General features: G+C 45.2%; 1 protein-coding gene across 2 annotated transcripts; it reads right to left on the bottom strand.

The window, feature by feature from the left end:
- Window positions 1-2383: 2383 nt before the first annotated feature.
- On the bottom strand, window positions 2384-7497 carry LOC123119850 (WEB family protein At5g55860). 2 transcript variants are annotated; one of them, XM_044539792.1, is made up of 3 exons: window positions 7290-7497; window positions 6225-6424; window positions 2384-4337 (listed from the first exon to the last, which is right to left on the bottom strand). In XM_044539792.1, exons 2-3 carry the CDS (start codon window positions 6393-6395, stop codon window positions 2589-2591), a joined length of 1920 nt encoding a protein of 639 aa, XP_044395727.1. In that variant the 5' UTR covers window positions 6396-6424; window positions 7290-7497; the 3' UTR covers window positions 2384-2588. The 2 variants fall into 2 exon arrangements, with proteins under 2 accessions (XP_044395727.1, XP_044395728.1); XM_044539793.1 differs by having other exon boundaries at window positions 2384-4334.
- Between the last annotated feature and the right edge of the window lie 4446 nt (window positions 7498-11943).

The raw sequence follows: 11943 nt of genomic DNA, 5'->3' as shown, positions 1-11943 counted from the left end.
GCCAAACATTGCTGCAACGCACGGTTTTGGCTGTAGAATTCGCATACGACCTCGGATGTGGACGATTTTTATATCAAAATCATCCGTTTCAACAAGACGAAGAATTTTGCAGTTGTAACTTTTCCCATCCGATGTCATCTTGATAGGGTTTTGTGCCATGCAAAAATCTGGTGTCAACAGAGGCATAGAAATTACCATAATCGATCCTCGACCATAGCCGACGGTCATCTAGGACAGTATCTGGAATAAAGGTGTCACTTTTGATATCATAAACCCCAATCATGTACTTGTCACAGGAATAACCAAAACAGTCATTCATGCCCATCTTCTCTGAAGTTTGAGCTAGCGGTTGCTCTACTACAGTTACTGCAACAGTAGAAAAATTGAGATTCTCTATTGTTCTTGTCTAAAACCAATAAGGAATAAGAAAGATAATATTTGATAAAGGCGTTGCAATCCCCCTAACAAATTTCTGTGAAGTCTTGCTAGCTGGTATAAAATGCAAACTTATTATATTATCACTGCCAACTACTAATGCAAAATCTTGACCTTGTTTCCGTCAAAAAGAATACTTTTCCACATGAAGTTAATTATAAAAAGGGACAGCTTCCATGGTTCTAAAGTTAAAACTACAGATAATAAATAGCTCAAACTCATGCACACCTTCAGCCAAAACATTGTTAACTGAAGGTTTCAGTACTCTTTTATACTCTGAAGTCTAGACTCTTGAGCACTGAAATCAGCAGGCATACAACACAAGCAAACGATGGGTTTGCTATAATGTAAGTAATGAAAAATACAAAAATTAGATGCTTCTCAAAAGTGATCAAAACGGTCTATTACTACAATTTCACAGCAGATTGAAATCTATAATTTGCTGCATCTTAACTTCAAACAAAATAGGTCCGATCCATTGTTGCCAATTGAAACAATATAGAATTCAATCTGCTGTGAATTTAGATGAACTACTTATTTTTCCTTAGTACTTGGACTGCTCAAGAAAGAACTCTTTCAAAGACAAAACATGCCACTTCAGTACCAAGATTTGTGCTCAAAGACGCAAGCATTCAATTGCAAAGACGCAGCATGGATAAATACCTTCACTCTTCCAAGTAGTTCATCATATCTCTGATGTCCTCGCAAAAATCTTTTTCTACAGTTGAAAGGACCCCTTACTTATTTCAGTGTTCAAGCTCATTAACTGCTCAATCATACAAATAACATGTAAGATTTTATCTCTCCTGATTAAAGCATTGACAGTAAAATCTAGAATATCTCCTTATTTGCAAGAATCTAATGCAACTTCAAGCATGTCCAATACACTCGTAAAACTAAATCCAATTTTTTCCTTCTGACTCAAAGATTAAGAAGTACTATAAGATAGCATGAGGCTGAGGGAATCAAACACGACCTTGCACCGTTGCACGATAAAAAATATACATTGATTTGTGGAGGTGGCCAGCTTGTAAATACATCTGGATAATCAGACGAACAGTCCACTCACGGCCTTGTTATCATCCAGCAAGAGCAGCAATGATTCGCCTAATTCGCCTTGGCCGCGCATATGAGGATCTGCAAGTATGGGTGGAGAAGGAGCAGCATCAATCAGCAAGAGCCAGCATGAACAAATTCGCTGACATCTCACATGCCTGTATAAACAGATCAGACTTGAACTTGAGGACAATTTTTTTTAAACCACAAAATCTGGTGTTAGTATTGCTGAACAACACATGCACGTACACGAAGGTTGCTCCTTGATTGATTCCTATGGCTGGATTTGGCCCATATAGTCTAAGATATTTGTTAAATAACAAAAAAAGGTTTTGATTTTTAAAATATTACCAAACATTTTCCTATAAATCCAATAAAATCACAAGAAACGGAAATAAGTGTACTGGACCTAGGAAAATAATTTCCAGCCAAAACTAAGCTTAGTAAATAATTTTTATTTTGCCCATGGCTCATTAAGGTATTTGTAATTTCCTTAAAATAAGTATATAAGGTTTTATAAATAAACATAAATGTTTTTTGTTGTTGTGGATTGGTTTTGAGTTGCTTATCACGCTTGTGCGTGATATCACAAATGGTTTTGAAATATCCCAAATGCAATGGAGCCTATTTAAAACATTTCCAACACTATTATTTGGAGAAGTCATATTATGTCCACTCCTTTCTTTCATTACGATATTGGAAATTATTTTAAATAATCTCCCAAACTCAAATAAACCTCAAATTTGAAATAACATTATGTGAAATCAAATGGTTTTGTACACATATTATATGAAATCAAACATGGTTATATCGTGTTTATATAAGGAGGAAAACTACTTTTTTGGAGAAGCGGAAGAACTACTAGTAGTACCTATCAGAGGCCGAAAAGGAGTTAGAAAATAAACAGATAAAACATTCATACATAGGATGCAGTTATACGTCAGGAACATACTACATGCAACCACAAATATATTACATAAAGTATGGCATCCAACCATCTATATTATACAAAGTGGAAACATGAACGAGAACCACAAAAATATCAATGATAATGAAAAGCCACGATGATATCATACAGATTTTCCCCCAGGAAGGTATTATGGAGAACTGCCATCGGCATGGCCCTTCTTCTTATGAAACATGCCTGTGATGTTTGGCAACACAAAGCCCTTCCTCAACAGCGTTCTGTTGTTCCTTTGATGCCCATCATTCTTCTCGGTGGGTTTTCCAGCAGGAGCCTTGTGTACAGATGAAAGTGTGGTTGCGTGTGCTTGCGCTTCTGCAGAAGACACGGACTCTGCAGCTTTCTTCTGTTCCTTTTCACGCCACCTCTTAAGCTCACCTTCTACAGCCTTCTTTGCTGCTTCAGCCGTCTCCGCCCTCTTCAGTGCCTCCTCTGTTGCTAATTCCATGTCCTCCATCTCTCTCCGGGCAGTTTTCATTTTCTGTATTGCCTCATTCTCACTGGCTCTAACAGCTTCCACTTGCGCCATGGCAGCAGCTACTTTCATCTCACTCAACTTCTCTGACTCCTTTACCTTACGGCTAAGAGATTCAAACTCCGCTTTTGAGATTGTGACCTTTCCTCCGGGTTCAGAAGTTGAAGCTTGAACAGCACTTGCTCTGTCTGATAGCTGCTTAATCTGGTCAAGGGCCTTCGCTTCAGCTGCTTTTGCTTCTTCTGCTTCTTTCAAAGCTGATTGCAACCGTTCCTCGGCTTCTGTTAACGCAACACGTGCTGCTTCAGCTTCAATTCTTAACTCTGCTGCACTCTTCTGCATCATTTCAGCTTCCTGCAGGGCAGTTTTAGACTCACACGACAGCTGTTGAAGAGCTAGCATCAAGTCATCAGAAGCTGTTGCAGCTTCTGATTCAGCACAAACAGCTACCTCAAGCTCAGATTTGCATTTCTGAAGCTTGGCATGTAGATCTGCAACAATGGATTCAGTATCTGTATCCTTCTCTTTGAGTTGACTGTGGTCCTGCTTTCCAGCTGCTAACTCCAGCTTCAGGGATTCTACTAAGTTCCAAAGTGTGCTTTCCTCTTCAGCTACTTTCTGCAACATTTCCTTAGCATCATCCAATTCTGTGGTGATAGCAGCAACAGTTTCTAAATCTAGAGCACGGGCATCTTCGATCTTTTTCTGCATTGATGAAATCTCAGAGTTGGTCTCATCTAGCTTTTCTTTAAGGGTTTTATAAGCAGCAGGATCAAATTCATTTCTCAAATATGACAATTTCTTCTCAGTTTCTTCCAAAGCCTGTTTATATGCATTCCTAGCAACATCCTTCTCAACAAGGACTTGCGACTCCTCTTCATGTAATTGTTCTGTATCTGCCTTCATGTGCATAAGCGATTCTTGAATTGCTTTAGCCTCATTACGAAGTTGAGCAGCCTTTTCCTTGTTGGCTTCTATCGAGTGCAATGACTCCTCTTCCTTCTGGGCAGCAGACAGCCTCATATCTAATGAGGTTTCAAAATCCTTCTTAAGCTTCCTCAGCTCCTGTTTGGCTGCATCGAGGTCTGCCAGAGCAACCGCATACTGTTGCCTTGCACTGTCCAGTTCCTGCTTCAAGGGACTATCTTTTCGAACAGCTTCCTTCGGGCTGCCTACTTCAAGCTGCTTGGTTCGAGTCTTTGTATCTTCCGTGGCTTGAATAGCCATCTCTTTGGATTTATTGATTGCATCCAGCTTAGTAGTTAGCTCATCAACAGTTTTTCTAGCTTTCTCCAACTCGGAGAGGGACTGTAGTCTGGCTGTTTCAGCATTACTCAGTTGTTCCCTGTATTTATTCAACTCTTTCTGGGCCAAATGAAGTTCGGTCTCCTTAGCTAACACCTTCTGCTGAAAGTATGTTTCAAAAATCAGAGTCAGAGTATATTCGGATAATCAGATACCAAATAGATCCAGTGAACTGTGTTGCATGAATAATAAGGAAAAGATATGCCAATTATGCGATGTAATTGCATCAGTAATTATGTGCAGAAGCCAGATATGTAAGGGCAAAGACAATACACTGTTCCTGATTGACAGTACAAGTAATATCAGAAGTCATGAAAAAGGGGAAGAGGTGAAATAACTGGAAAGAAGACCCAAGAAGTTTAGGCCAGGAAATGTAGAGCTAGTGGGCGGTTAAGCTGGTTGATTATTTGAAAATGTGAGATAAATTTCCATCATACAAATTATGTTCGACTATCTGCCTATATGTCACTTCTGCAAAAACTAGTACAGTTGAGCAAAATTTCAATTGCGATTTCTAACAAGTCGTCTTTTTTTCCTCCATTCCCAAAGATTAAACAAAACAAAATAATGGAAAAACCAGACCAATTTAAAATATTAGTCCAGTAACTCCAGTTCCCACTGGTACTAATTACATAAAATGACACAATTCTCTGGCCAAAGAGAAAGTTACCTACCATGAATATTAGGCTACTTGATATTCTACCAGGAACAAAACAAAGATGTTATCATGTGTGGCCGCTGCATTGCACGGCAAGGTGGGTATGGTATGTTGATTGGTTGAAATATCTGCATGTCAAGTCTGAAGGACTCGAACATCACCAAAGATTTAGCCATGAACAGGGGTGCGTAGAAGTTAGCTACTTGGTTTCGATATCTTATGGCTTTCAACTCTAGCTTACCCCAACTTGTTTGGGACTGAAATGCGGTATTGTATTTTGGTTGGTTGAAATATCTGCATGTCATGTCTGAAGGACTGGAATATCACCAGATTTAGCCATGGGCAGGGTTTGTGGAACTTAACTATCCACGTGCCAGAACCATGACTTGATTTCGGTATCTTATGGGTTTCAACTGTAGCTTACCCCAACTTGTTTGGGACTGAAAGGCTTTGCTGTTGCACAAATGTGTAGGCAGATTGATCTGATAGGGAAATTGCAAACTTAAGGGTATCTTTGATTTCAAAGATTCCATAGAGGAATATGAAAACCATAATTGCAATGGCATGTCTTCCTTGGCCATAAAGGATTGGAAATCCTAGGGTTTGCACCAAAGGGTGTCTGATACACCGTAGGGAGAACGCAGAGTTCTTACAAGACATTTGCATGAATGGGAATTTTTGCATGGAACAGTGCAAAGGGATCCTACGAATTACAATCAAAATTAAGTAGCCTAGATAGAAAAACATGACATGGATTACAATTCATAGGGATCATCATAAGACTCATAACACGAGGATGTAAATTTAAAAACAATCCACATTCTTAAAAAAAATCATTATTTCTATAAGGTAAAGGCTGACAATTCGAAATGGGAGAACACCCTCGCCCTCACCATCAATTAAAATAAATAAACGGAAAACATATGTAAGTGACAACATTGAGTGGGTACCAAATTACATCATATATTACTCACTGAAACATGCTGTAAACTAAATTGACTAGAAAGGGGGTAAATTTCTCAACAACAAAATGCTGCATGGGAAATAATTAGACATTTCAGAGGAGATAAACAAGCAAGATCAGTACCAAAATAATCACATATACTTTCAACAGATTAGAAACATCTGGAACTTCTCAGTGATGAAATTTATGACACAACATTTCGAGCTAGCAGTTTTCACAACACACGATGCGTTTCTTTTTCAAAATTATACTTGTATAAGGATGTCAAGGGTTAGAGCAGGTGTCCTTGGTATTCATGCTATGCAAGTGAATCATGGCAAACATGCATGTGCGCATGTTACGTATTTGAACTTTGCAAAGTAACTACCTCTGCTTGAGGAGCCTTTGGCTTTCTCGCAGCTGATTTGTCAGATGAAAACCTTACTTCACCAAATAAGCTCACTGCAGCTTTGACAGATTCAAAAGGAGCTCTTGTATCTATTTCTCCAACCTCCAATTTTTCTGCGTCAGTAGAAGGTGGGCGAACTTTTGTAGCCATATTTACTGTACTACTATATTATATGCAAGCTGCAATAGAAAAACAAGGAGTTACAGAAAAGCATTTGCAGGAAAGCTAATGGTACACCACTTTCTGCAATATATACCACTACCTCGGTTCCTAAATATAAGTCTTTCTAGAGATTTCAATATGAACTACATACGGATGTATACAGACATATTTTAGAGTGTAGATTCACTCATTTTGCTCCGTATGTAGTTTATATTGAAATCTCCAGAAAGACTCGTATTTAGGAACGGAGGGAGTAGAATGATCAATTTGATTAAGGAAACTACTAGGATGTGGTTATAGGACATGAAACAACAGTAATTATGTTCCAGCAACCTTTTTCAGGGGAAAAACACATATTGAAGATTCATGGGGTCGTAGTATTAGAAAACACTACAGGTGATATTGATGTCCCATATGGTTGTTCGTAAACTGTTACAAATGCATGCATGACACTGTAATTTTTGTAAAAAAAGAACACGGTAAAATGCCCTGCCGCTCCAAAATTTATCTTGCAGAGTCACAGCACAGATGTACATTCCGCATTTCTAATTCATTCTCCCACTGCAAACCCTAAGGCCTCGTTTGACAAGGGAGGTTTTCCAGACCCAAGGGGGCACAGATGTACATTCCACATTTCTAATCCATTCTCCCCTGCAAACCCTTCCAACCCCCTTCCGTCAAACGAGGCCTAAAAGAGGCCACAAATATGCCCCAAAATTCCCTTGAATATTCACATAAGCACATCATAACGGGCGTAGCGTCTCTCAAAGGACAAAAGGGTTTCACCGAGCTTGAAAAGTGAACAGAAAATAAGGAAATCAATCCAGACAACCAATTCTAGGGCTTAGCAGGAACAAAAAAAAATGTCAGGCCGAAACGAACCAGTAGATGCGCAGAGAGAGGTGAGGCCCAAGTCGGCGGCAATCTAGAAAGCCGCTGCGGCGGAGGGGCCAGAAAGGAAGGGCTGGGGTTGCCGGCCGGCGGCGGCGGAGGGGCTTGGGGGGCTTGGGGTTAGGCGGTCCGATCGGTCCGAAAGGAACGTGCGGCTTGGTCGGAAAGAGCAAAAGTTGGTGGGGCGCACGTATTTTCCGGGCATCCAATGGCCAATTCAATCAATGGCAGTGGCGGGGCCCACGTTTTGTTGGGTTTGACTCGAGCTCAAACAGAGAGAGTTTTTTTTTTAGGACCCTGATAACGAACAACATACCTTCAACAGCCGAGCACGTACACGAGCTGCGAACTCCTTCCCGGAAAGACTGTGTGAGGCTCAAGCACGGGGCGATGATTGCGCCGGGCACGTCGATGCACGGTCCAATTCGAGATGCCTCCTCCCGCATCGTGTCCAGCAGCTCGCTGTAATGCCCAGGGGAGATCGGGATCTAGAATTGAGGATGAGGAAAGGAGAACAGAGTAGGTGAGGACTTGGAAAAGGAGAAAGGAGATCGTTCAATCACTCGCTGCCATTTCGTCTGATGAGTCGTACATAACTAGTTGCCCCACTGGGCCACCCTTACAAGGCCGCGACCCAATCAACTCAACCCACACACGCACTCGACCCAAGCCCATACATCGATGTTGCATGTTCAGTTAACTGAACTGCACTTGGTCAGTCCGCTGCAGATGCAGTAGCAGTATCTGCAGGCGTGACATTGCCTCCCTCTTGCGATGCAGGCTCTTCCCAGATGCAAGCTGATGGGTACCGATGGTGAAGAACGTCGTAGTCTTCACAGGTTGTGGCCGATGGTGGTATGTTTGCCCATTGAACTTGTAGTTGCACCACATGGGCATCCCCTTTCTTCATCATGCGCCATTGCAGAATTGCCACTGTTTCAGTTTGCTCACCGGCAAGGATCCGGTACTCGTGGTAGTTCAGAGAACACCGGAGTATAGTCTGGGGTAAACGGCTTCAATTGAGAGACGTGGAATACCGGATGGATGCTGCTGTCTTGGGGGAGTTGCAGTCGATACATCAGCGTGCCAATGCATTCCACCAGGAAGGGGCCGAAGAACTTGTAGGCGAGCTTCTTGCAGGGGCGATTGGCGATAGAGGATTGTGCATATGGCTGCAGCTTGAGAAGGACTTGTTCGCCGACGTCGAAGGCTCGTTCTGCTCAGTGTCGATCCGCTTGTTTCTTGAAGCGAGCTTGAGCACGCGCCAGCTGCGCGCGCAGCAGGTCCGTGTGCGCAGTCCAGTCCAGATCGCCGGACGCCGCGTCGCTGGGTAGCGCGGCGCTCATGTGTGGTAAACCCCCCAGATTGGGTTGTCTGCCATGCAATGCCTTGAAGGGAGAGCAATTCAGGGAGGCGTGATGTGCAGAATTGTACCAGAACTCCGCCGCCGGTAGCCACTTGCGCCATTGCCGTGGCGTGTCGTGGACCGCGCACCGCAGGTACATCTCCAAGCACTGGTTGACGCGCTCGATTTGGCCGTCCGTCTGTGGGTGGTACGCGGTGGAGTAGAGTAGTTTGGTACCTGCGGCGGCGAGCAATTCGCGCCACATGGCGCTCGTGAAGATCTTGTCGCAGTCGGAGACGATCGAATGAGGAACGCCGTGAAGCTTGATGATGTGCTCCCAGAAGGCGCGAGCGACCTTGTGACGCCCCCGATTTGACCGTACACTAATCATACACGCAAATGTGTACGATCAAGATCGAGGACTCACGGGAAGATATCACAACACAACTCTAGACACAAATTAAAATAAAACAAGCTTTAAATTACAAGCCAGGGGCCTCGAAGGCTCGAATACATAAGCTCGAAAACACAAGAGTCAGCGGAAGCAATAATATCTGAGTACAGACATAAGTTAAACAAGATTGCCTTAAGAAGGCTAGCACAAAAGTAGCAACGATCGAAAAGGCAAGGCCTCCTGCCTGGGACCTCCTAACTACTCCTCGAAGCCGAACTCCACATAGAATCATCCTTGGGATCTCTAACTCCTGGACTCCAGCATCTGGTTGTGACAACCAGGTAGAAGGGAAAGGGGAAAAGAGGGAGAAAAGCAACCGTGAGTACTCATCCAAAGTACTCGCAAGCAAGGAGCTACACTACATATGCATGGGTATATGTGTAAAGGGCCATATCGGTGGACTGAACTACGGAATGCCAGAATAAGAGGGGGATAGCTAATCCTGTCGAAGACTACGCTTCAGGCCACCTCCATCTTGCAGCATGTAGAAGAGAATAGATGGTAAGTTCACCAAGTAGCATCGCATAGCATAATCCTACCCGGCGATCCCCTCCTCGTCGCCCTGTTAGAGAGCGATCACCTGGTTATATCTGGCACTTGGAAGGGTGTGTTTTATTAAGTATCCAGTTCTAGTTGTCATAAGGTCAAGGTACAACTCCAGGTCGTCCTTTTACTGAGGGACACGGCTATTCGAATAGATAAACTTCCCTGCAGGGGTGCACCACATAACCCAACACACTCGATCCCATTTGGCCGGACACACTTTTCTGGGTCATGCCCAGCCGCGGAAGATCAACACGTCGCAGCCCCACCTAGGCTCAACAGAGAGGTCAGCACGCCGGTCTAAATCCTATGCGCGCAGGGGTCTGGGCCCATCGCCCATTGCACACCTGCACGTTGCGTACGCGGCCGGAAGCAGACCTAGCCCCCTTAATACAAGCGCGAGCTTACGGTCCAATGCGGCGCGCGCCACTCAGTCGCTGACGTCAAAAAGAGCTTCGGCTGATACCATGACGCCGAGTGCCCATAACTGTTCCCGCATAGTTGGTTAGTGCGTATAGACCAAATGGCCAGACTCAGATCAAATACCAAGATCTCATTAAGCGTGTTAAGTATCCGTGAACGCCGACCAGGGCCAGGCCCACCTCTCTCCTAGGTGGTCTCAACCTGCCCTGTCGCTCCGGCACAAAGTAACAGTCGGGGGCCGTCAGGAACCCAGGACCCACCTCTACCGGGATGGAGCCACCTGTCCTTTCAGCCCCCTCATCAGAATCACTTGCGGGTACTCAACGAGCTGACCCGACTTTAGTCACCACATGTGTCATGTATATAAAGTATATAGTATATACCCGTGATCACCTCCCGAAGTGGTCACGGCCCAGTAGTATAGCATGGCAGACGGACAAGAGTGTAGGGCCACTGATGGAACACTAGCATCCTATACTAAGCAGTAGGATAGCAGGTAAGGGTAACAACTGTAGCAACAATGACAGGCTATGCAACAGAATAGGATTAAACGAAAGCAGTAACATGCTACACTACTCTAATGCAAGCAGTATAGAGAAGAATAGGCGATATCTGGTGATCAAGGGGGGGCTTGCCTGGAAGCTCAGCCGAGAAGGAGGGGTCGTCAACACCGTAGTCGTACTAGGTAGCAGCGGCGTCGGTCTCGGTGTCTAGCGAGAGAAGAGGGGGAAGAAACAATAAATACAATGCAAACAAATACATGGCGATGCATGACATGACAAAGCGTGATGCTAGGTGGGCCCAATCGCGGTAGTAGGTGATATCGGCGAAGGGGGGAAACATCCGGGAAAGTATTCCCGGTGTTTCGCGTTTTCGGACAGATGAATTGGAGGGGGAAAGTTGCGAGTTCGATATGTTAGGGATGTGTGGCGGACGAACGGGCTGCGTATCCGGATTCGCCTCGTCGTTCTGAGCAACTTTCATGTAGAAAGTATTTTCATCCGAGCTCGGTTTATTTTCTACGATTTTTCAAAGGTTCAGCAATATTCTGAAATTTGTTTTAATTACTAAATTTGTCAGAAAAATGAATTGTGGTGTCATCGTGGCGTCAGCCTTGCATCAGTAGTCAACAGACCAGTTGACTGGTCAACAGGGCCCACGCGGGGCCCACAGGCAGTGACTGGGCGCGGCCCAGTCAGCATCTGACTGGGTCAACGGGACCCATGGGCCCAATGGCAGTGGCTGTGGGGGGAGTCCACATGGTCAGCCACGTCAGCAACGCCGGAAACGGCGCCGGAGTTGTCTCCGGCGACCATATTCAATGGCGGCGCGCTCGGGAACGGCCGGAAATCGGCCACAAGGGGTCGCTCGGCCCGCGCGTAGGCTCGTTTGAGCGAGCGTCGAGCCGCGCATCCAACGGTGCTGATGGGAGGGCTCGGGGGCGGCCGGAGCATCGTCGGCGACGAGCAAGGCGGCGGTGGCGTTCGGTGGCGCAAGGAGAAGTGGGTTGTGGGGGCTCTTTCGGCGCGGAATCTGGTGCATTCGAACGCGGGCATCGCACCGTGTCGAACAGCGGCAACGGTGGCCGTTGAAACGGCCCGCAGCGTCGGTTGTGAAGTCTAACGACGGTGGCCGGAGCTCGAGCACGCGTGGAAGCTAACTACGGTGCACGGGGAGGAGAAGGGAGAGGGGGGTCGAAGCGGCTGCTCACCGGGCCCTGCAGGTGTGCACAAGTGGGCTCGGGGAAGGCTTGCCGGAGTCAGATTTGTCAGCGAGGTCGACAGTGCCCGAGGAGGAAGAAGAAGGCCAGCTCGGCGATGGAGGGGCTTTCGGCTCCTGCCCGTGGTCGTGGACGACGATCCTGACGGCCATGAAGCTCC

This window comes from Triticum aestivum, chromosome 5D (assembly GCF_018294505.1).
Source record: "Triticum aestivum cultivar Chinese Spring chromosome 5D, IWGSC CS RefSeq v2.1, whole genome shotgun sequence".
NCBI lineage: Eukaryota > Viridiplantae > Streptophyta > Magnoliopsida > Poales > Poaceae > Triticum > Triticum aestivum.
Note: the sequence above shows the minus strand (reverse complement) of the source record. Positions and strands in the feature narration are given on the sequence as shown.

Bases quoted from the DNA above. Each gene is read 5' to 3' on its own strand.
- LOC123119850 (XM_044539792.1), bottom strand. From the start codon at position 6,395: ATGGCTACAAAAGTTCGCCCACCTTCTACTGACGCAGAAAAATTGGAG. The intron at 4,338-6,224 runs GTAGTTACTTTG...ACATACTTTCAG, and splicing joins CAAAGGCTCCTCAAGCAGAG to CAGAAGGTGTTAGCTAAGGA.